The sequence below is a fragment of the Gymnoscopelus braueri genome (assembly GCF_963280865.1).
Source record: "Gymnoscopelus braueri genome assembly, chromosome: 21".
In the NCBI taxonomy this organism is placed as follows: Eukaryota; Metazoa; Chordata; class Actinopteri; order Myctophiformes; family Myctophidae; genus Gymnoscopelus; species Gymnoscopelus braueri.
Genome location: NC_137623.1, coordinates 17563196 through 17588014, shown reverse-complemented (window position 1 = coordinate 17588014; position 24819 = coordinate 17563196). Strand labels below are relative to the sequence as shown.

The 24819-nt window shown below is 43.9% G+C and overlaps 1 protein-coding gene across 1 annotated transcript in view; it reads left to right on the top strand.

The window, feature by feature from the left end:
• Window positions 1-416: 416 nt before the first annotated feature.
• cubn (cubilin (intrinsic factor-cobalamin receptor)) overlaps window positions 417-24819 on the top strand; it is a gene marked incomplete at its 5' end in the record, with an annotated part of 100080 nt that continues 75677 nt past the window's right edge. Inside the window, 26 exons of the mRNA XM_080418203.1 lie at window positions 417-541; window positions 1241-1370; window positions 2725-2820; window positions 4007-4045; window positions 4168-4269; window positions 5250-5353; window positions 6533-6656; window positions 7819-7987; window positions 8384-8515; window positions 9503-9598; window positions 10686-10810; window positions 11406-11598; window positions 12124-12242; window positions 12533-12767; window positions 13137-13318; window positions 13970-14132; window positions 14764-14954; window positions 15294-15450; window positions 17792-17967; window positions 18628-18793; window positions 19456-19681; window positions 20108-20238; window positions 21401-21587; window positions 22970-23130; window positions 23440-23627; window positions 24117-24273. Coding sequence (XP_080274329.1) covers window positions 417-541; window positions 1241-1370; window positions 2725-2820; window positions 4007-4045; window positions 4168-4269; window positions 5250-5353; window positions 6533-6656; window positions 7819-7987; window positions 8384-8515; window positions 9503-9598; window positions 10686-10810; window positions 11406-11598; window positions 12124-12242; window positions 12533-12767; window positions 13137-13318; window positions 13970-14132; window positions 14764-14954; window positions 15294-15450; window positions 17792-17967; window positions 18628-18793; window positions 19456-19681; window positions 20108-20238; window positions 21401-21587; window positions 22970-23130; window positions 23440-23627; window positions 24117-24273 — 3874 coding nt within the window. The remainder of the gene's footprint in view (window positions 542-1240; window positions 1371-2724; window positions 2821-4006; window positions 4046-4167; window positions 4270-5249; window positions 5354-6532; window positions 6657-7818; window positions 7988-8383; window positions 8516-9502; window positions 9599-10685; window positions 10811-11405; window positions 11599-12123; window positions 12243-12532; window positions 12768-13136; window positions 13319-13969; window positions 14133-14763; window positions 14955-15293; window positions 15451-17791; window positions 17968-18627; window positions 18794-19455; window positions 19682-20107; window positions 20239-21400; window positions 21588-22969; window positions 23131-23439; window positions 23628-24116; window positions 24274-24819) is intronic.

Below are 24819 nucleotides of genomic sequence, written 5' to 3'. Positions count from 1 at the left end.
GCAATCACATTCACTCTTAATTTTCATTGCCCTAGTAATGCTCAGGAGGGCATTTTAAATGGATTCCTCACATTGCCATTAACCACACACGCACACACACATGCACGCACACCTTGGTTACTCATCTCCTCAAAGCATGTGATGGATCCTGTGTAAATCGGCCAATAAAGCGCTGTTAACGGCTATGGAATTACATCCGTCCAACACAAACACGTCGACTTTGGTGTCTTTAGGAGAACTTTATGGTGGGTACCGGTACTTACGTGTGCAGGTTAGGGAACAGCGGGGGGTGTGAGTGCAAAGTTCCCCTGCAGAGGTTCCGTTGGCGTTTGGGGCATTAGTGGCTTTCGGTCAGGTCAGACCTCAGTACAGTGTCTGTGGTTGGTCCTGAGAGCAGCATCTCTGTCACTCTCAGCATGGCCGGGATACCGCGGCTTTCGAGGCCGCTCTTCGTCATCCTCCTCTTCCTCCTGGTGGGACTACAGGGGGAGACGGGACAGAGGACTCATCAGCGCAACAAGAGGGACATCCACGATGACCAGTGAGTTGGATCTTTTAAGCGTCTTTTCAGGGAGTCACGGTGTCATGTGAAGGACCCCAAATTAATATGTATTTGGCAGCGTAACCCCATCTGGAAAGATTTTGTACCAGGGACCCCCTTACAAGATTTCTGTTTCCAAAAATATATTTAAAAACAATTTGAAAGATTTCTTTTCGTTATTTTTTGCAAATAACCTACAAGCTCATAACTTGTCGCATCCCGTCATGATGTGAGCTTGTATATCGTCTATTTTCAAATATCCAATATACTGTATATAGGGTTAAAGAGGTTCAAAGGATTTTGATGCTATATTAACACATTTTGCTGGGGAACCCCCTCAAGGACTGTTGGGGGTACCCGGACCCCACTTTGCGAACCACTGGTGCAGAGGTCACTGATGGAGATAGCACTATTGATTAGGACCATGAGTTAAATTGAAGGGGTCAGTTACATAAATGGTACATATCTGCTTTGGGGGGGAAATAATAATGCAAAATTGGAAACTTGTATACTTTTCTGAAATAAACTTGAAAGCATCATGTGTTACTTTAAGGCTTGACAATATGAAATCCAGTTGATGATGAGATAAGTTTCATACTGTCCTGACTCCTGACATACAAGTAGCCTACTGTAAAGAGACACAAATCCCTTATCCTTGGGATGGGATGTGACCTGTGACACCCCCCCCCCCCTTTACAGACCTACTATGGTATCAGACAACGGTAACCTGGTGTTCTCCACCGGAGCCAATAAGGAGATCCGCTTCCAGCCTGCTGCGACTGGGAGCGTCAAAGTGGGGGGAGAGGACCTCACACTGCTCATGAATCAGGTTGGAATCATGGGATCCACCTCACACACACACGCACAGACATATCCAATACGTATACACAAAACAAACCTGTTAGTTATGGAAAATATTTGGGTTGCAATCGCTGACATAATTATTGCTCGATTATTCTGAATAATGTTCAATGATGATGATTGTGTCAAAATGTTTGTCTGGGAGGTTGTCAAGACCTTTTTCCTGTGACAGTATAATTTGTGTTATCATCTACAGGGTGTGAGTGTGTAGTGCCCTCCTCACGTGGGACATGAATGATTAACAGTTCCAGAGAGCAGACACAGCATTTTGTTCTCAGCCAAAGATCAACACAGTTTATCCACATGACAACATCTTTAATTAATTTAATGGAAAAAGACCTTTGGATTTAGCATATTATGCATGTCAAAATTGTCTTTGGCTGGACTAAAATATTGAAAACATGTGTCCCTGCTGTGTTCTTGTATCTTGTATGATACAAATTGGACAACAGTGAACTCAATGTGTCATCAAATGATGTAGATAAATGACATTGTGTGTATCAAGTGCAACTTATATTGTCTGAGAGTATGTTTTACCCCCTGTCCGTCCGTCCGTCCGTCCGTCCGTCCGTCCGTCCGGCCTGTCTGTGTGTTAGCAGCTAATCTCCGGCACCGTTGGCCCCATCGCTCCGAAACTGTGCACACACACTCCCTGGATGCCAATTCAGAACGTCTGCCCCAAATGTTTCACATGGGCCTGTTATATCGCCACCAGGAGGCCGATTTGTGCAAAACCCATTTCTTTATATTGCTCCTACAGATTGTATCCAAACGTCATGCAAATCGGTACACAGTATCTCTATAGTCATGTGATCAACACAGATCTGTCCGATTTCCCATATTCCATCCTCATTGCCTAAGGTTGGCTTCCAAAGTTTGCAGGATTGGTCCGTTTTGAACAAAAAGCCTCAAACTATGCACGCAGCTTGCGATTTCCGTGAAATTTCACACGCACATTCCCACTATGCCGAGGAAGAAATGCCACCCTTTTCACATTGGTCTGTTATAGCGCCACCAGCAGGTCTAATTTAGCAAAACACATTTTTGGAACAAAATGCCTCAAATCATGAATTCAGTGTCTGATTGCCGTGAAAGGATTGGTCCGTTTTGAACAAAAAGCCTCAAACTATGCACGCAGCTTGCGATTTCCGTGAAATTTCACACGCACATTCCCACTATGCCGAGGAAGAAATGGCACCCTTTTCACATTGGCCTATTATAGCGCCACCAGGAAGCCAGAATAACGTACCTGACCTGGCGGAGACCTGTGCTCCGAGGAGCACTTTTTCTAGTTATTTATGTTTTGTTTTGTGTGATTTCAGATCAAGACCAACAAGGCTGACATCGATAACATAAAGACTCATGGAGGTGTGGTACCTCCTGAAGTCACCAACAAGCTAAACCAGCTGGACACTAGGGTAAGATACATGTTGAAATATATAACTAAACTATACTAAACCAGCTGGACACTAGGGTAAGATACATGTTGAAATATATAACTAAACTATACTAAACGAGCTGGACACTAGGGTAAGATACATGTTGAAATATATAACTAAACTATATTAAACCAGCTGGACACCAGGGTAAGATACATGTTGAAATATATAACTAAACTATACTAAACCAGCTGGACTCCAGGGTAAGATACATGTTGAAAGATATAACTAAACTATACTAAACCAGCTGGGCACCAGGGTAAGATGAAATATGAAACTAAATCAGCCTAAACCCAACCTCTAATTTCAAAACAAGAGAACTCAAAGTGTTCTGTCTATTTCGGACAATCTCTGTGTTCCTACATTTCCCATGATCAATTCATAGGCAAGCTTTGGCGTGGCATGTCCGTATGATCTATGCGGTATGAGACATTATCGGTAGGCAGGTTCAGTATATTTTGAACAAGATTTCAAGATATATTTTAAATGAATGCAGGAACAATGGCTTCAATTTCAGCATGTTTAACATTCCAGGATGAGAAAGGCAGTAGTTTCTATTATCTTGGAATCCCCATTGATGATGTCATTGGTGGAAAAGTTTCGGAACTGTCCATAGCCCACCAATGAGATGCAGAGTGAGTGAACGGAAATTGTGACATCTTATAATGAGCATTGGTGAGGACCAATTATATGAAGATAACGTTGAAAATGGTTGAAGTGCTCCTTCAGGAAAACAGAACTTATTGTCCTTTCTCCCATTAAAGAGTTCTGTCTTGTGGACTCAAACATTTGGAAACATATTTCTCCTAGAGAGTTCTGTGTAAACCTTTAGGCCATGTACAAACAACAAATACACTGGATAGTTTGTGCTTGAATCAGTTGCATATAGGCTATAATTGTCCTTTTCATGGTAACAGTGTGTCCTGTGCGTGTGAATGTGCTGCTCATCCTGCGTTTCTTTCTTCTCTTCTCTGCTCTCACTCTACCTCTATCCTCTCTCTTCTCACCTTGTCCTCTACCCTCTCTCTTCTCACGTAACACTACTAAATGATGGAGCGCACACAAAAAGGAAAAAAGAGACTTTCATCCACTTCTATACACCTGTAATCATTTTGTGATGTGACAATAAATCTGCTCTGAAACTACCTTTCTCCTTGTTTTTCAGACAGCTACACTGGAAACAAAAGTGGCCACACTTGAAACGGTAAAAAGCAATTCAGTTTACCACCAGGTCTTTTTTGAGGGGAATAAATAAGGATAATCTCTTCTCTTCTCTTCTCTTCTCTTCTCTTCTCTTCTCTTCTCTTCTCCTCTCGTGTCTTGCAGACAGTGCAGAGGCAGTCATGTAGCAGTAACCCCTGTCAGAATGGAGCGACCTGCATCAACCTGTTGAACGCCTTCCACTGCATGTGTCCCAGCAACTGGGCTGTGAGTATCCCACCATCACCACCACCACCACAGAGTGTAACGATGAAGCACAAATTAAACCAATAGAATACACAACAGCCGGGTGGAAACCTTGTATATCCAAAACTGTTCCATTTTTAGTAAGGCATACATTTAGAGGGAGAAAAAAAAATCATCATTAAAAGATGAAAAATTGAGGGGCATCATTAAAAGATGAAAAATTCAGGGGCACGGTGGCGCAGTCGGTAGCGCTGTCGCCTCACAGCTAGAAGGTCCTGGGTTCGATTCCCGCCGGGGACGCTGTGGGCACTGGGGGCGTGTCTTCTCCTCCGCGTCATCAGCGCCCATACCCTAGGTGGGGTTGGCGAAAGGGCCTACTCTGTGTGGAGTTTGCATGTTCTCCCCGTGTCTCCTATGGTAGTTAATACCCTCACAAAAACATGTAGTAATCCTGGTCACTATACCGCCTCCCCCATGACAGCCGGGGCGCCTGATGGAGGGGAAGGCAACTGGTTGGAATAACGTGTTCCTTCCACGCGCTACGTCCAACCAGGGAAACTCCCCCCTGTCAGGTGACAAGAAGGTCAGTTGGCTCTCATGCCTGAAGGAAGCATGAGCTCGGCCCTGGCCTCCCTACTGTGGGGTGACAGGTGTAATACTGGTGTAGGGCTGGTGTAGTGCCCAGGATCACTTAGGAAATTGGCACCGGGTGAAAAAAAATGGGTTACAAAAATTGCGGGATAAAAATTTAAGAGAAAAAAAAAAAGATGAAAAATTGAGATACAAGCCCGACAGCAAACGAAATGTAATATCTGGTAACAGCACACAGATCAACCCTTGAGCCTTGTGTGTTAAACCATGAATTGCAAACCCGGCTACTGACTGCGTTTGAGTCTCACACATAATTATGACTGCTACTTCACATTCCTGTGTGTGTGTGTGTGTGTGTGTGTGTGTGTGTGTGCGCGTGTGTGCGCGTGTGTGTGCGCGTGTCCCCGCAGGGTTCAAACTGTGCCTCAGATGTCAATGAGTGTCAGGTGTTTGCAGGGTCGTCTCAGGGCTGTCAGAACGGGGCCACATGTGTCAACACCCCCGGCTCCTTCACGTAGGTGGAAAGACACCCTCCCATCCTAGACTTGCATTAACCCAATTAAGACCTGAGGCCGATTCTACAAATGCCTTCTAAAGCAGGGGTTCCCAAAGTTGGGGTCGCGACGGGACACTGAAGGTGGGGTCGCGAAATTATTTTGGGTCATAAAATTAATTCAACAGAATGGATGAAATACAATCTAAAATTTACAAATAGTACATTTTACCATTTTAATACATTACAAATGCGCACCGAACGTGCAAGTTTATGTGCATAAATTACCTCCAGGGTTAGGTGGGGTCGCGAGTCAATGGCCGCATTATTTTGGGGTCGCGGGCTGAAAAGTTTGGGAACCCATGTTCTAAAGCAGTAGTTCTGAAAACGTTTTCGCAATTCAAAATGATTCAACATTTTTCAAACACTTTATGTTTTAAACATTTTTCAAAAATAGCACATGTACAAGCTTGTAAATACGCTATTTTTGAATAGCCAACGCTAACATCTAAAAGGATAACCACGTTCCTGGTTTTAATGGGTTAGATTTGTGCTTTCTGACACCACTTTTATTGTGAAATCATCACATGTATTGTGCTGAATTTTCCCATATTACCACACTTAAACGTAAATGTGTGTCACCATCAGGTCTTGTTAAAATACATAGCACATACCATAGCTTAGCATACTGTGAACCACATTAACCCTGGTTTGCGCCACTTACTCCAGTCTTGCGCTTTCTAAGTCACTTTGGATGAGAACGTTTCTTGCTTGCTTTTGCTAGTGCTGAAGTAGCACTACTTTATGATAACAAGCAGACTTGCTCCATCAATCCATCTAATTTGTTCTGTGAATCCTTGATGACGTCTTAAAACAGCTTGCTGTCTCACCATCTATTGATTAATCACAAAATGTTATGTTCTTCATATTGAGTCCAAGTTTCCTGAAGCCATGTTTTTTCTCTGTTGTGTGCCGGTGTCACGTAACTAATTATAACAGAGATTTTTTGCCTGTCTCCACCCAATTCGAATAATGCTAGGAGATATAGAATCTCCTTTACTTCCTTACATCCTTACATCTTTACATTCTCTCTCTCTCTCTCTCTCTCTCTCTCTCTCTCTCTCTCTCTCTCTCTCTCTCTCTCTCTCTCTCTCTCTCTCTCTCTCTCTCTCTCTCTCTCTCTCTCTCTCTCTCACACAGTTGTACATGTTCTCCAGAGTGGTCGGGCTCTCTGTGTGCAGTCCGCTATGATGACTGTAGGAGTGGAGCGGACCTGTGTGTCCATGGCATGTGTATCGATGCAGACAGAGTGGTAGTGGGACAGGTATGACCCAGTAGCCCTGCACAAAACATCCATTCAACACGCCATTCAACCTTACATTTATAATAGAAATCCTTCCTTTTTAAGTCTTCATTTTACTTTTCAATGTAACTACACTACTTTCAAGACACTTTTATTCTCCGACTGATGTACCGGTAAGTTGGACTATTTTCGATGAAGTTATATGGCAGAAAAATGGTTGTTTCTTTGATTGTTTGTTTGTTTCTCTCTTTATCGTGACCTTTGACTTTGACCTTGTAATATTGCAGCCGTAAAGTTGTTAAAAGAACACAGACAAACCAGCCCTCTTGGGGCCACCTTATTTCAAGTCACTCTTGACACTAGTCAGGTGTGAAAGGTTGGGATTAAGTCACCGTTCTCTCTTTCGTGCACAGTTTTGACTCATATAGGTTCCAAGGTTTGAGCACACAAAAATTAAAGGCGTTTACAGAAGTGAAATATTGTTTTGCCATGCTTATAGTAACAACTAAAATGTCTTACAGTAAAGTAGAGACTGTTTAAATAAGGACATTTCTCTGCAGCCACAGGTCCTTGCAGCTTAGAGCACTGACCATGATAGATGGTGATTGGTTTTATGTGCCTCAGAATGAACAATGTATAATTTTTTTGGCTAAATGAATGCACGCTTGTGAAGCTGGCGAAGCCCATGGCCATTTTAACCACATGAACCCTAGCGTCCCTATTCTGGATTGAAATTTCAGTGAAAATATTAGACCTGTGAAAACTGTGCTTGATTAAGGAACAGTGCAACGCACCGGGAAATATCCCACTTGTATTAGATGTGCCAAGACCAATGATATATTTTCATTCATCAAATAAGCTCTATGGTAACATCATTAAAGTTACACCCTAAGAGATTTCATTTAAAGATGACCCCTTGGTTGTTATTCAGACAGAGAATAGGAAAGCTTGAGAGTTAAATAGGAGAGACAGAGCTGGAAAGCTGAGAGGGAAAAAGAAGAGACAGCTGAGAGGGACTTCGCAGGAGACAGTGTTGGATATACAGACAGTAAGACAGCTGAGAGAGAGACAGGTAAGAGAGACAGACAGTAGGAAAGCCAAATCTAGTTAGTCTACTTTTGCAGACTGTGCTTGTCTTTCCATAATGTGATAAATGAGACATGTTCTCTCTGTAAACCTCCAGCCCAAGTTCAAGTGCGTGTGTGAGGATGGCTGGGAGGCCACTGGCAGCAACCCAGCCTGTGTGGGAGACGTCAACGAGTGTAACCTGCCCAACAAGCCCTGTTCCGCCAACCCTCCGGTACCCTGCTACAACACCCAGCCTGGGTTCTTTTGTGGTTCCTGCCCTGCAGGTATGACCGCCCTGCACATTCATATACACATGCACGTACCTGGGTTATTGTAGTTTTTCATTTTTCATTAGTTTTCATTTTTATTTTGTTATGGCATTATGTTTTCAATTTCAGTTAAATTGTGATTCGTTTCTAGTTTACTTTTTACTTTGTGAAAAGGCTTAGTTTTAGTTTAGTTTGATTAGCTTTAGTTTTTAGTCTCACGTCACTGGTGAGTCTGAACAGGGATGCAAAGAATCTGGTCAATGAAGTCAAAGACGTTATTTGTGTCCAAAGTGGCCGCTGATACCCGACATTACATACAGTAGTAGCACTTTAATGGTTCAATGTTCATTGTGTTGTAAATAACGGTCCCTCCACTTTGTCCCGCAATAATGTCCGTCTCCTCCCCCTCAGGCTGGCAAGGCAACGGCTACAGCTGTCAGGACCTGGATGAATGTTCAAGCAGTAACGGCGGCTGCTCCACCGCTCCCATGGTGCAGTGCCTGAACACCATGGGCTCCTTCCACTGCGGGCCCTGCCCTCCCGGTATGTACTGCAAAGGAAACCTACCGGGGAGGCGGCCACTGTGGCATATACCATTGTCCTATAAACCAGTGGCTCTCAAAACATTTTCATGTCAGGGACCCCCAAATTGTATGTACCGTAAATTTCGGACTATAGATGGGTTTCCTGTTTGTAAACATGAGAGGATGATGCGCGCGCAGTGGCGGGATGAGCCTGTAGAGGGCGCTATTACCCTAAAAATATCCTATACCCTATTACCCATAAAATAAATGGTCTTCACCAGGTTTAATGAAAGTAGATTAAATGATGCAGTTTGTAATATCTTCTTTACTCAATAAAAATTATTTGTCGGAAGTTGGATCTGTTTGTATATAATAGCAGCATTATGCCTATTATGCCTATAATAGCAGCATTATGCCTATCTAAATCCCGAAAATAACAATAGAGTGAATGGCGCTTCCGGTTCGTTCTCCCCCGCGCATGCGCAGATTGCGCACTCTGCTCTGTGATGACGTCGCGCGGAAACCCATCTATAAGCCGCGACTTTTTTCCAATTTGTCGACCCTGCGGCTTATATAACGGTGCGGCTTATCTATGGATTTTTACAGCTAACGGCCACTAGGGGACCTCCTAAATCTATGGATTTTACACCCGCGGCTTATAGTCCAGTGCGGCTTATATATGTACAAATCATTCAATTTAGCTGCTGCGGCTTATATTCAGGTGCGGCTTATAGTGCGAAAATTAAGGTATTTTCGGGGTCCGTTTGAGAAGATTTTGTGCCAGGGACCCCCATAAAGGACAGTTCACACCAGGCACTATAACTATAATGATAACTCATTTATGGTTATGGTTGTGGTGTGCCATCCGCATATCCATGTACTGTAGGCCCCGCACATTGTGTCAGACTCGATTTTACGCCATTTTGCATTTCTCTCTCTCTCTCTCTCTCTCTCTCTCTCTCTCTCTCTCTCTCATATATTCACTGTCAATATGTTTTGTCTCCAGGTTATGAGGGTAATGGCAGATTGTGCACTCAAGCCAACATCTGTGCCACCAACAATGGAGGCTGTTACCCACTGGCTACCTGCGCTGCTAACCCAGGTACACACACACACACACACACACACACACACACACACACACACACACGCACACACTAGTATTCTATCCTACCAATACTGCTGGTATTCTATTCTACCGATAAAATCCTACAATACTGCAGTGCTGGTATTCTATCCTACCGGTGCTGCTGGTATTCTATCCTACCAATACTGCTGGAATTGTATCTTACCAATACTGCTGGTATTCTATCTTACCAATACTGCTGGTATTCTATCTTACCAATACTGCTGGTATTCTATTCTACCGATAAAATCCTACAATACCAGAGATGCTGCTAGCCCTGCGTCCTGCGTCTCTGACGCACATTTTTAATAAAGGACGCATTAAACCAACCATCACAGCGTCCACGGGACGCATACAACCAAAGCGAGCCGCTAGCCACGCAGCCGTGCTCCAAACCGAGCCACGCAGCCGTGCACCACACCGAGCCGCGAGCCGCGCCCAAAGCGAGCTGCAAGCCGCGCACCAAACCGAACCGCGAGCCGTGCACCAAACCGAGCCGCGATCCGCGCAGCAAAGTGAGCCGCGAGCCGCGCACCAAAGCGACCCGCGAGCGCACACCAAACCGCGAGCAGCAAAGTGAGCCGCGAGCCGCGCACCAAACCGACCCGCGAGCCGAAACACCGACGCACGACACATCGTTTTCAGATCGTTATTTTCGGTGCGACACAAGCATAAATCATTTGAAGGGAATCCCACTTTTTAAGAAGAAAACACCAGAGCAATAAATACTGCCGCAAACATCTACTTTTCTTAAACAAATATCTCTGCTCCGTTCTCTACCAATACTGCTGGTATTCTATCTTACCAATACTGCTGGTATTCTATCTTACCAATACTGCTGGAATTCTATCCTACCGATACTGCTAGTATTCTTTCCTACCAATACTGCTGGTATTCTACCCTACCGAAACCTATGGTTCCCAGTGGTTTTCATTCTTTTCCCCTGATCCAGTGGTTTATATTCCCCAAGGAGGTTCAGGGAACACAACACACCATGTGTTTCCTGAACCAGTGGTTTTCAATCTAGGTTCTCTGAGCCCGTGGTTTTTCTTTGACTCTCCAGGCTCCACCATCCCAGTGTGCACCTGTCCACCAGGCTACGCAGGAAATGGATACGGTCCCAGTGGCTGCACCCAGACCAGCAACATCTGCCAGACCAACAACCCGTGTGTCAACGGACAATGTGTGGTGAGGACGTCCTCCAACGTCACGTTATATGACGAATAGAAAATTTCGAAAAATTGAACATAATATAGAACAAATAAAACGTAGAAATGTCATGTCATCAGTGGTGGAAAGTAACTAAGTACATTTACTTGAGTATTTCCAATTTCCAATACCTTTACTTCTACTCCACTACATCTCAGAGGCAAATATTGTACTTTTACTCCATTCCAATTATTTGAAAACTTTAGTTACTAGTTACTTTTCAGATGTAAATTATTATATTATGAAACACACATTAACCACTTTAGCCCTATTTTATACATAGGCTATTTGAAAATAGCCGATCTACAAGCTCACAACGCGTCGCAACGCGTTGTGAGCTTGTAGATCAGCTATTTTCAAATATTTTTGTACTTTTACTTTTGGTACTTTTTGATGCCAATGCTTTTTTCCCCGGACTTTTACTTGAAACGGAGTACTTCTACATTGAAGTATTGATACTTTTACTTAAGTAAAACATTAAATGTTTTACTTAAGTAAAAGTGTCAATACTGCAAATTTTGAGTACTTTTACCACCACTGCATGTCATCTCCTCATTGTGTCCCATTTCCGCAGGCCACTACCGGAGCCCCAGGCTACATGTGTAACTGTAACCCAGGCTGGCAGGGCGCCAACTGTGACCAGAACGTGAACGAGTGTGCCAGCAACCCCTGTCAGAATGGAGGAACCTGCACGGACGGCCTCAATGGCTTCACCTGCACCTGCACCAACCTGTGGACCGGACCGCTCTGCCAGACCGCACAGCAAGGTATAGGAAGCCACAGGGACAGGCTGCATGGCTTCGGGGCAAGAGGGACAGAGACATTATGTCAGAAGCTGTGAATAGACAAAGACATGTATTGACGACGGTGCTCCTGTTTGGTTATTTAATGCTAAAGTTAAGCTGCATGTACTCCTACGGGCTGGGACAGTGCCTGTCAGCAGGGTAGTGTTGGGCGGGAAGAGTAGGACGAAGGCTCTATGTCCTCCCGGTGGGGGCTCCTCACTGGCAGGCGAGCCAGTAGGATACAACAGCAGTGACAACACACAGTAGTGTGAAGGGAGGGATTCATTTGGACTAAAAATGACCATGTATTTTGCGGGACTTAGGCATCAAAACGGGACTCTTTCTTTTACAGTCTGTGGAGGGAGTTTTTCAGTTCTCAACTAAGGTTTGAGTACTGCATGTTGTATTATCAATGTGTGAATATTCACTGTCCTGGTTACTGTGGTGTTGTCGAACCTGTGTGTGTGTGTGTGTGTGTGTGTGTGTGTGACTGTGTGTGTGTTCCAGAGTGTGGTGGCTACCTGACAGGTCCTGCTGGTACCTTCAGCTATCCCAACACCCCCGGTCATGATGATTATGACCACCAGGTCAGCTGTGCTTGGGTGATCCGTGCGGAGGCTAACATGGTAAGTTTGTGTGTGTGTGTGTGTGTGTGTGTGTGTGTGTGTGTGTGTGTGTGTGTGTGTGTGTGTGTGTGTGTGTGTGTGTGTGTGTGTGTGTGTGTGTGTGTGTGAGACATAAGTCTTAGTAAATCTTAATAATAATAAAATATATCATCATCATCATCACCTTTCCTCTCCTCTCCTCTCCTCTCCTCTCCTCTCCTCTCCTCTCCTCTCCTCTCCTCTCCTCTCCTCTCCTCTCCTCTCCTCTCCTCTCCTCTCCTCTCCTCTCCTCTCCTCTCCTCTCCTCCCAGATATTGCGCATCACCTTTCCGTTCTTCCATTTGGAGACCAGCTCCAACTGCAACTTCGACTTCCTGCAGATCCATGATGGTGACAGTGCATCTGCCTTCATGCTGGGCAAGTACTGTGGCACCAACAACCCCCAGGAGCTCTTCAGCTCCCACAATACACTGTACTTCTGGTTCCGATCTGACCACTCCGTCAGCGCTGGCGGCTTCACAGTCAGTTGGACGTCTCAACTCCCAGGTAGGTCTGCTGACCAGGGGTGTATTCATGTGTGTGTGTGTGTGTGTGTGTGTGTGTGTGTGTGTGTGTGTGTGTGTGTGTGTGTGTGTGTGTGGGTACAGTTGTGTAGGCATGTAGGGGGATTGAATCAGCCAAGCTGGAAATGAATGAACCAATTAAGCCCTATTTTATACTTGGGCAGTTTGAAAACAGATTATGCTACTGTTGAAATATTTTGAAGAATTTTTAAATATTTGGGAAAGGTTTGTACCAAGTCTTTGTGTTGTGTAGCAATTTTGTTTGAAATAAAATGTGAAATATTTCGAAATATTCTTCTTTCTCTTTTTACTTGCTATAACTAACAAATGCCACGACCTCCCCATCATCAAGTGTGTGGAGGCGAACTGACTGCGGCGTACGGGAACATCAACTCCCCCGGTTACCCCGGCAACTACCCGCCCAGTCGAGACTGCTATTGGACAGTGAACACGGCCCCCGGCCTCCTCATCACCTTCGCCTTCGGCACCCTGAGTTTGGAGACCCACCCCAACTGCAACTTCGACTTCCTGGAGGTCAGCCAATTAGAAACGTGGACACACATCCTACACCACACAGTAAAATGCGTACAAATCTAACCAAAAGGGTCTGTTTGAAGTTGAAGTAATTTTCAGTCGGGGCGCTCGGGTGGCGCTGCGTCCTCCCGGTGGGGGCTCCTCGCTGGCACACGAGTGTGTGGGGAGGAATTAACTCATTCACTGCCATTCACTAAATAACCCAAAAAGCCCAGACTGCCAGGATTTTGCGATTTTCTTACCTTTTTCAAGTAGTCACAGAATATTTATCTCCAGTATGATCGATCCCCTGATGGTTGCTAATCACGGAGGGTTTCACTGTACTTCTGTGAAGAAAAAAAAAAGTCACAATTCCCATTCGCTTGTTATACCCAGTTGAAAATAGCATGTTTCGCTCAAAAATACATAGTAAAACACAGGAGCCGAGATTCAGAATATTTCCCAAATACTTTAACCAGGAAGTGAACGGAGCAGTACATCTTTGGATCGCGTTATCTCCTGGTTCTGTGAGAAAAACGGGAAAAACGGGCACTCGATTTACAGTTAATTGGGAAGAAAAGGGGGTAAAAATAATTGGCTCTAAATTGCCAAATACTCTAAATTGAAGGAGAAAAAAATAAGTAGTTTTCAGTGCCTGTCATGTGTTTCTAGATCCGTGACGGACTCCTCCCTGAAGACACTCCTCTGGGGAAGTACTGCAGCACGGCGTCCCCCGCCCCACTGCAGACCACCGGTCCTGCCGCATGGATACACTTCCACTCCGACTACAGCGTCAGCGACCGAGGGTTCCACATCACCTACACCACCTCTCCATGTAAGACATTGCAGTGCTAAGACCGCAAGGACTTTGTTAGCGTTATCCTTTTAGACAAAGTGTTTGACTGTACTCGTGCTGTTTTTACATTTCTGTCTAATAAAATGTTCAATCAATCAATCAAGAAAGAAAGAAACCAATGAAAAGTATTAACAAGAGCTTGTGACTAAATAATAACTACATTGGATCCATTGGAACACATGTTATTTTTTTCCCATCTACTGAAAAGTAGATAGATAGATAGAAAGATACTTTATCGATCTCCGAAGGGAAATTCAGATGTCCCATAGCTCAAACAGGCATACATTAAAGTTAGTTAAAAAACACATCACAAAAAGAGGGGGGCCACAGGTTAAAAACTGAGATAAGACAAATATATTTAAAAAATATATACTGTATGAATACATTAGGCATGAAAAGTATTAAAAGGTGTCACTGGGAATAATAATAATCCTTTGTTATTGAACACAGACCCATAAATAACTAAAACTAAAACTATTAGTCCAGTTCATATAGGCGTAGCGGCTGGCCATGGAGTTAAAGAGCCTAATAAGTAACCATTTTGAACGGTTTGAAGGTTTTTCCACCTGTCACAGCGACAATATATACACATTTTTTTTGCTTTTGTCAGCTGACCCTGGCTGCGGAGGCACCTACACGGACAGCGAGGGCGCCATCATCTCTCCCAACTGGCCCAATAACTACGCCCACAACCGCCAGTGCATCTACCTGGTCCGCCTGCCGCCGGCCGAGGTGGTCTCCCTCAACTTCACAGACATGGCGCTGGAGACGCACAGCAGCTGTCTCTTTGACTACGTGGAGGTAGGAGCCATGAGCGTGTGCAAGGCTGCTGCTCTCATTGTACTGTACTGCAGTGAGGATATACTGCAATTAGGCCCCCAAATAATTGGCAAAACACTAAGATTTTAATGGCAATATAACATTAATATACAAATAATAATACGTAAACAAATTTAAAATACATATCATTTTGGGGGTCCTTGACATTGCTGTCAACCACTGCAACCACTGCTGTACTGTACTGCAATGTACCGTACTGCACTGTACTGTGCTGAACTCAACTAACAGTTGTTACCCTTTTTGTCAATTTGTACCAACTGCACCACCTCCTGCACTTGCCGTTGGTTGGTGGTGTTGTAGGTGCGTGACGGCAGCAGAGAGACAGATCCTCTGATAGGTCGGTACTGTGGCGTCACCCTGCCTGCCCCCATCCTGACCACTTCCAACACCCTGTGGATCCGCTTCAGGTCCGACAGCTCCGTCACCCGCGCCGGCTTCAGGGCCGTGTACACCGTCGGTGAGATATGCACGCACGCGCGCAGGCACACACACACACACACACACACACACACACACACACACACACACACACACACACACACACACACACACACACACACACACACACACACACATGCAGTTATCTTACTTTTTTATTGTACTGCCTCTTGATTTTAATTCATTCTGTGTTAATCATGTGTGCGTTTTCTCACTTGTTATTTTGAAGCACATTGAGTCTGCGCTTGTCGTATGAAATGTGCTATATAAATAAATGTGACTTGGCTTGTTGGAGTGGTCACCCTGATTCTAGTTAGTAAGCTAGACAGGCTACTTCCTGGGAAGTTCTCTTACTCACAAGTACAAGATGGGGAGGGGATGGAGCAGCTATAAGTGTCTATTATAACCCAGACACTGTACCGCATTATTTATTTGGTTAACATTTATTGCCGTGACGTGATAAAGGTGTTCTGTGATTGTGTAGACCTTAGCACAGTAAGAGGAATTTCCAAAGCTGTAGGCAAAATTAAAAGACATCTATTATGCTGATATTTTGTATCTTTTGTGATGTACTGTATTGAGTCTTTCAATATATTCCAGGAATTAGCCAAGGAGGTTGTACTGTACCTTCAGGTTATTGTACAACAAATGTATTTAGGCTGTCAGGCCCGGACTGCATTTCAATGTATGGTTTTGGGGGTGTCATGCGATAGATGCAACATTTGTGTTAAGGGCCACTGAAGGGGGGCTCACCATACAAGCAAGAACCGGCCCTGACAATAGGCTACTGTACATTCTGTCTGTATTTAATGACTATTAACCTACTCGCATGACAATGAGTTGTGCTTGCAGATCTGCTATTTTTGCTTTGTATTATTTCTTTGTTAACCAATGATTCATTAATCAGCAACATAATGCGTTCCATTCTCATTTGCTCATTTTGCACACATGTTGACATTTTTCATGATATGTCATTTTGCAGTGAAGGTGGTTGCATATTTAGAGGTCTGCTACTCATAGAAGATTTCTCGACCACCGCTGTGTTTATGGGTTGTTGAGCCCATCTAGAAGAACAAAGACGAATGCTGGGCTGAGGTTCTTAATATGACAGAGAGAGAGAGAGACCTTATTCCATTCCCTCTGACCTTCATCATATTATCCTGCAGCTAGACCGCTTAATGCAGTTAGAATGAATGGATTTCCACATCATACTGACTGACCTCTGGTCTCTCTCACTCACACTGTGTGTGTGTGTGTGTGTGTGTGTGTGTGTGTGTGTGTGTGTGTGTGTGTGTGTGTGTGTGTGTGTGTGTGTGTGTGTGTGTGTGTGTGTGTGTGTGTGTGTGTGTGTGTGTGTGTGTGCGTGTGCGCACACGTTTGCCCGCACTTGTGTGTAAGAAAATTGGATGAGTTTGCTGACTGGCTGACTGACCGTTTGATTGACTGTTGACTGACTGTCTGTCTGACTGACTGATTGACCGGTTGTCATTGTGGCCAGCTGCTCATTGAATACATTAGCCTTGTGCGTTAGACTGTACAGTATGCTGTTAGGGCTGTGTCTGACCCTCAAATGGTGTTTCTAAACCAGACATGAGACATGGGCTAGTGCTGTGGTGTTAGCTAATGGATGAAATGGCTTTGACCTGTGCAGTGGGGTCAGCATACAATTTGTTAGTTGTCAGACTCCATTAGCGCCCACCCAGTGTCCTCTCTCAATTCATCCAGGATCTGCTTTTAATATTCAGACCCGGTTTGGGTCGATTCTGATTAAGCAAAGAGCTGAAACCATTCATTTAAGCCTTTTAGTCAGACGAGCGACACCCAAGAGACAGTTTAAGGAAATACAGACAAAGCTTCAAAGTGTGTCATAATGGAAGCATGAATATCAGAGTGTGTATTGTGCTCATAGTAATTAAGGGCCGTCACAGGTGGTGTATAACCAGTGCAGGTTACACCATTATAAAAAAGGTGGGGTGAAAAGGCTGCTGCTCGCATGTACAGTACATTACATTTAATGATTGGTGGTTATTGTTACATTCTCTTAGATACCAAAAGGAAATGCTTGTATTCAATTCAGTCTGAACAGAAGCAGGGATAAAACAAAATTAATTACCAGGGGGGGGGGGGGTGTATCAAAAGCAGAGTGACACGTAGATCGGCTATTTTCAAAAAATCTTGAAAAAAAAATTGAAACATTTTAACAACGCATATCTTGTATGGGGGGGACGGGTCCCTGGCACAAACTATCTTCAGATGGGGTCTGCCGCCAAATTCATATTAATTTGGGGGTCCTTGACATGAAAAGGTTTGAGAACCACTGACTAGGTCTAACCAAACCCTCTGTCCGTCCCTCTGCTTAGGTTGTGGAGGAACCTTCTCCGGCAGGGGTCAGATCCGCACTCCCTACCACCCCGACGCCTACCCGCACAACAAGCAGTGTGAGTGGGTCATCAACCAGCCCGCAGGCTCCGTGGTCACGCTCAGCTTCCTCACCTTTGACGTGGAGGGCGGCACCTGTCGCTATGACTTTGTGGAGGTAAGAATGGGTGTGAAAAATGCCTTGTTTCATTTGATCAAACATCATTTTGTATTATTATTATTAAAGGATTAGTTCACCCAAAAAATTACTTATTTTCTATCAATTACACACCCCATGAAGCCTTGAATTCATGGAGATTTTTTTGTTTTTGTCGCATTCCTGAGTCAATAATTTCATGACCGGGTCATCGGTCAATAGGAAACTCAGTAAGAATAAAAAAACAAATTTTCAAGTGGGCCCTGATCCAGAAAAGGTTGAGGACCACTGCTGTACTGCACTGAATTAAAGCAAACAATCTCTTTTGGGTGAACTACTCCTTTACGTGTTCACAATTGCAATTTCTGTTGTCCATTTCTAATGCAGCGTAAAAAATGTTTAAACAACCGTAAGGGCGTCGCGATTTTCAATACGAATCGAAATCGAACCTACGTAGAATAATGGAAAAGTAAATTACTACATTGAAAAAGGATTCGCTATTCTATTGTGAGCTTCCACTATTCGTCGTACAACAAAGTATATGGGGATTAAGTGGTGTTAAGTAAATCATCCTGAGTTCACAGAAGCCCTTATCCCACATTGCTTGGGTTCCATACACTACACAGTCACACACACAGCTGTGGTGTTTGTTTTCCATTCCTTTGTCCCACCTGTCTCCAGGTGAGAGACGGTGCGTCGTCCAGCTCTCCTCTGCTGGGGACGTTCTGCGGCGTCCAGATGCCTCCCATGCTGCAGTCCACCCAGCGCTCCATGTACATCCGCTTCAAGACCGACTCCTCCGTCAGCAACCATGGTTTCACCGCCTCCTACGGATCTGCCATCGAGGGTGACTAAAGCAATGATATTCATCTACTAAATTATGTATGTAGTACATAGTTTCTCAACCTGTGGGGCCGGGGCCCACTGGTGGGTCGTGAGGGTATTGCAAATGGGGCCCCAAATAATTGACAAACACTAAGGTTTTAATTATAATATAACATTGATATAAATAAAATAAAAACAATAACGTAAAAAAAAAAAATCTCTTTAAAACATTGGGAAAAAAAATCTTTTTTATCCAAGCCACAACACTAGATAGATTGAGCATTAAAGTAAACATGCTTTGAAAATGCACATGGCCATGAACACTTTCAAGATTTTCAACCAAAGTGGAACATTGATGTTTTAATCTGTCTGTCTGTCTGTCTGTCTGTCTGTCACTATTTTACATTTTTATAACAATATCAACCAGCAACGCACATTTTCTACGTTGACATTGCACTTTTCTATTGAAAAGTGAAATAAGTAATGTTCTAAAATTGGAATTCTTTGACAAAGACTCATCTTGCTCATTGATGTTTACTGTATGTTGTCTGTTGATGAAGTTCATACGTGTATTAGGGCTTTTAGTCTGTGGTTGAGATTTAGCTAATTTTGCTAAATTGTGCACAATGATCCCACCATTTCCAAAATGTTGTTGACTGTGTCTCCCGTCCTCCATTTTGTCAGGTTGCGGTGACACCTTGACGGATCCGACGGGCGTCATCACCAGCCCCAGCCACCCTACCAGCTACCCCCACGGTGCCAACTGCACCTGGTACGTCAACGTGGCCCCGGGCAACCTGATCCGGCTGTCCTTCGACACCTTCAACCTGGAGTTCCACACCAACTGCAACTATGACTACGTGGAGATCTACGACAACGGCACCGTGCAGACCGGGAACATGATTGGAAGGTACTTTTTACATGCCAAGTGCCCCCAAATAGCCATTGGCTTAGCCTTAGCCAATTAGCCATTGTGACCATTGTGAGATGGTTGAATAGTCGATCTAAAAGCTTTCTGAGAGTCTGAGACTGAGATGACAATCATCCCTTCAGACGAAGCTCTGTCCATTCCAATGACATTCTTACTATATTTGCTAGAAATAAGAGTCTGACAAGTCATTGTGTTCAGGTCAAGTCACAAGTCCCAAAAACCAATGTGTCGCGTCCTCAAGTCTCAATGGTAGCATGTTTTAGCATGTTTAACGCAACGTTTTAATTCAGGACTCTCAAGCTAGCATCCACCCACCAGCCTTCGGTCTTACATGTACAATATAATTGATGCCCCTCCGGTTGTGTGTGTGTGTGTGTGTGTGTTTGTGTGTGTGTGTGTGTGCAGGTACTGCGGGCGTACAATCCCTCCATCCATCACCAGCACAGACAACATGCTGACGCTGCTGTTCGTGTCTGACATCAGCGTGTCCACCGAGGGATTCTCTGCCAGATACGTGTCTATGGACGCAACCACCGGTACGCTCCGCTAGCCCAGTCCTGCTAGCACAGCTCTGCTGGCACAGACGTTCTCAACCTTTTCAGGCCGCGACTCCCCAAAATAATCATATTTGAAGTGGGGACTCCCCACCCTGAAAAGCACTTGGAATTGTAGGAGTTGAGGCATTACATTTATTTTGACTCGGTTCCACAGAAACATAATTGTGAAAATAGCCACTACAAGCTCAGAACTCCAGGCTTGTAGATCGGCTATTTTCACAACGTTTGCCTCTTATGTAATATTTGACAATTTGGCCAATGTTTGACCATTTGTTGACCAGTATAGTTTGTTGTTTCACCCAGTAGTACCAAAAAGGTCTTAAAAGTAATTAAATTGGCACTTTAGAAATTTGCAGATATACCCTGTATACACTTATACTGTATGTTGGTTTGTTTACTGTTGAGCGAGAAAACAATGTTGCACATAAAGCAAAATCATCTGCGGACCCCAATTGGTATCGCGACCTGAAAAATAATTGTCTGTTTATTAAAGAGACAGGGAGAACCCTATTATTAACAAACATTCTATAGTAAGGTTTGCTATCAGAATATAGAGGTGTATATAGGCTTAACACATTGAATGCCAGAGTTATTTCAGATTTTTTAGCTGTTTTATGCCAGAGGTTTTTCATTGAGAAAAAAAAAGTACTCAGGAGCCGAGATACAGAATTTTTAAGTTTTAAGTTAACAAGGAAGTGGATGGGAGTTTAAATCTTCTGTGAGTCATATCTCCTTGGTCTTTGGGTCAAATAAAAAAAAAAAAAATCGCATCTATGCGTTCTTGGCACTCAAGTGATGGATTCAAAAGAACGCAAAGAACGCATACATGCGTTCTTGGCATTCAATGTGTTAAGTTGCTAAGAAAATGTACGTTGTATGTATGTTTTTTGTATTTTATTATTTTTACAAATTGAACCCTGTGCTCACGTACTTAACCAGGATCCCTATTCTGGGGGGAATGTTCACTAAAAATTCATATATATCTACAATCTCAAAACGCGCCGCGTTGCAACGCTTTGTGAGCTTGTAGATCAGCTATTTTTGGCGAAGAGATTTGGTGTACAGCACACAGAGTACAGTGCAACTTTACTAAGACTAGAGGGTTTAAGTACTTAATTCCGCCCTCTCCTCCCACCGGCAGACTGCAACGAGACCTTCACCTCCCCCACGGGCTTGTTCGGTTCACCTAACTACCCCAGCTACTACCCCAACAGCAGGGAGTGTATCTTCAAGATCATAGTGCAGGTCAACAAGCAGATCATGCTGAACTTCACTGACTTTGAACTGGAGTTTCATGCAACCTGCAACTATGACTACGTGGAGATCAGGTGAGGTGGAAGTCTGATGAGTAATGAGATGAAATAAGCAGAGCCCGATCGATCCCAGATTTCAGGCTCCGATCCCGATTTTGGAGAATCCTAGTCTGCCACTTGTCAATGTTTTGACGATATTTTTGTCATAAAGTGCTAAATCGATTCTAATCAGTGTAGAACTGATTTTCAAAAACAGAAAATGCACATAGAATTAGTCAGTCCACTCACCAACCCTGGAATTTCATCATTTTACGTTCTAATTTTCCTCTCCTCAGGAAGGCCATCGTCCACGGAAATAATTCATTTCAATTCGATTTTTTTTTTAAATAAACACAAATGACCAATATTTGTATGAACTCCTGAGTCAAAAGGTCATGCGTGTGGGCGAGAGTTAATCATTGCTGAATTTCAACAAAAGACCAGATAAATGTATTAACGGGCAGAAGGCCAAACTAAGGAGCCACAGCGGCCATGGCCTTCATGGCCTCCATGAAATTCCTGCCCTGCCCCTCACCCAAATAACTGCTATATGCATGATAAGTGCAATTTCAAGTGAATTTCAATACACACATTAATCATGTCACCAAGATTGCTTTCTTTCATCTTAGAAATATTGCGCGAATTAGAGACTATCTGTCGTTAGACGATGCAAAGACGCTGATCCACGCTTTTGTTTTCTCTCGGCTTGATTACTGCAACGCACTCTACTCTGGCCTGCCAAAGAAAACAACTGACAGATTACAACTTGTTCAAAATGCGGCAGCCAGAATTTTAACTAAAACCAGGATGAGAGAACATATCACTCCAGTTCTTGCTTCACTACACTGGCTCCCGGTTGTTTTTAGGATTGATTTTAAAATTATTTTAATAGTTTATAAAGCTCTAAATGGTCTGGCACCTACCTACCTCTCTGACTGCCTAGAGAGATATGTTCCAAACCGGGCCCTCAGGTCTTCAAGTGCTGACCTGCTCGAGGTGCCTACAATGACATATAAAAAATACGGTGAAGCAGCATTCTGCTTTTACGGACCGACAGTGTGGAATAAACTCCCATTACACCTAAGACAGGCAGCCTCTGTCGATAGCTTTAAAGCACAGCTCAAGACCTATTACTTCACTCTTGCTTTTAGCTGATTCTTTGGTTGATTTTTAATTCCTCACTGTATTCCCTATTTCAATGTTGTTTTATGCCTTTGCTTTTATTTTATTTTATTTTATCTTTGTTTGCTTTATTGTTAAATTGGTTCTAACTGTAATTGTATTCTTGCTCTGTAAAGCACTTTGAGCTGCATTTCATGTCATGAAAGGTGCTATACAAATAAAGTTTTATTATTATTATTATTATTTATTTTGTATACAGTATATTCTAAACTTTTAATTATTTCTTCATTCAACAGGGACGGTGGATATGAAACCTCTCCTCTGATTGGCAAGTACTGTGGCACTCAAATGCCACCGCTGCTGGTGTCGCACAGCAACCGCCTCTGGGTCAAGTTCCGTGCTGACGCATCTACCACACGCCGGGGCTTCACCGCCCACTGGGACGGCACACAGACAGGTGTGTGTGTGTGTGTGTGTGTGTGTGTGTGTGTGTGTGTGTGTGTGTGTGTGTGTGTGTGTGTGTGTGTGAGTGTGAGTGTGTGTGTGTGTGTGTAATTTGTTTGGCAGTGTTTACCTAGGCTGGTGTCATCATACATTCCACATGACTGCTATAGAAACATGGGATGGTTTAATGTGGGAGAAATTACAGCTAAATGAGAGTCTATGTGTGTGTGTGTGTGTGTGTGTGTGTGTGTGTGTGTGTGTGTGTGTGTGTGTGTGTGTATGCACGCGCTTGTGTGCATACATGTATGTACTGTATGTCCAGGCTGTGGAGGTACCCTCACCACCTCAACCGGGACCTTCTCCTCTCCCAACTACCCGCTGGCGTACCACCCCAACGCTGAGTGCTACTGGAGCATCAGGACCAATGTGGGCAGTCTGGCGGTCCTCTCCTTCAACCCGTTCCACCTGGAGGGCGCTGCCAACTCCAACTGCGCCTACGACTACGTGACTGTGAGTACCACCACATCACCAGCACGTTATGACGCTGTCAAATAGCGGTGCAACAATGAATCGAACATATCGATTTCATCTATTATTTTAGAAAGTATATTGATACCCCCCAAAAATATATTAATGCAAAAATAGCCAATTTACAACACGTCATGATGCGACATGTTGTTAGCTTGTAGATCTGCTATATATTTTTTGAAGATTCTGCAAAATTGAGACAAATGTTGAATCATTTTGAACAGTTTTAACAACACAAATCTTCTCTTTGGCACACAATGTTTTCAGTTGGGGGTCCCTGGCACAAAATGGGGGTCCCTGGCACAAAATAGGGGTCCCTGGCACAAAATCCTTTCAGATGGGTGTCCCTGGCACAATATGTTTTCAGATGGGGATCCCTGGCAAAATACATGCAAAATAACATTTGGGAGAATCCTTGACATCAAAACATTTGTGAATACTTGTTAATACATGCTGTGTTTGCATATGCAGGTGTATGACGGGGACAGCACCAATGCTCCTCTGCTAGCCAGGCTGTGTGGCAACCAGATCCCCGCCCCCATCAACGCCTCCAGCAATGAGCTCTATGTGAAGCTACGCACCGACAATAGCGTCAGTGCTGGAGGATTCCTGGCCTCCTATACCACCAGTGAGGACACGCACGCACGCACGCACGCACGCACGCACGCACACACACACACACACACACACACACACACACACACACACACACACACACACACACACACACGGTTACATCAAATACAGCAAAGTGTCCTTTGGGTGGGTTACTATGGTAACTTGGTGAGATAATGGGGTTCAGAAAATGAAGGCGGTAATCCCACAATAAAAGAGAGAGAGAGTGTGTGTGTCCATGTGTGACTTTTCTAGAAGTCATACTGTAGACCAGTGGTTCTCAAAGTAGGGTTCGGGAGACCCACAGAGGTCCTTCAGGGAGTTCCAAGGGGTCCCCAACAAAATGTGTTAATTGTACAGTGGCATCAAAATCAGTTTAATAAGTTTAAACCTATTTTATACTTTGGCTATTTGAAAATAGCAGATCTACAAGCTCACAACGCATAGCACCACGATGCGTTGTGAGCTCGTAGACCTGCAAACGTTGAAGAACTGTGGAAACAATGTTAAAAATGCAGGTAATCTCTGTACACACATACACGTACGTCTGTAATCCGCG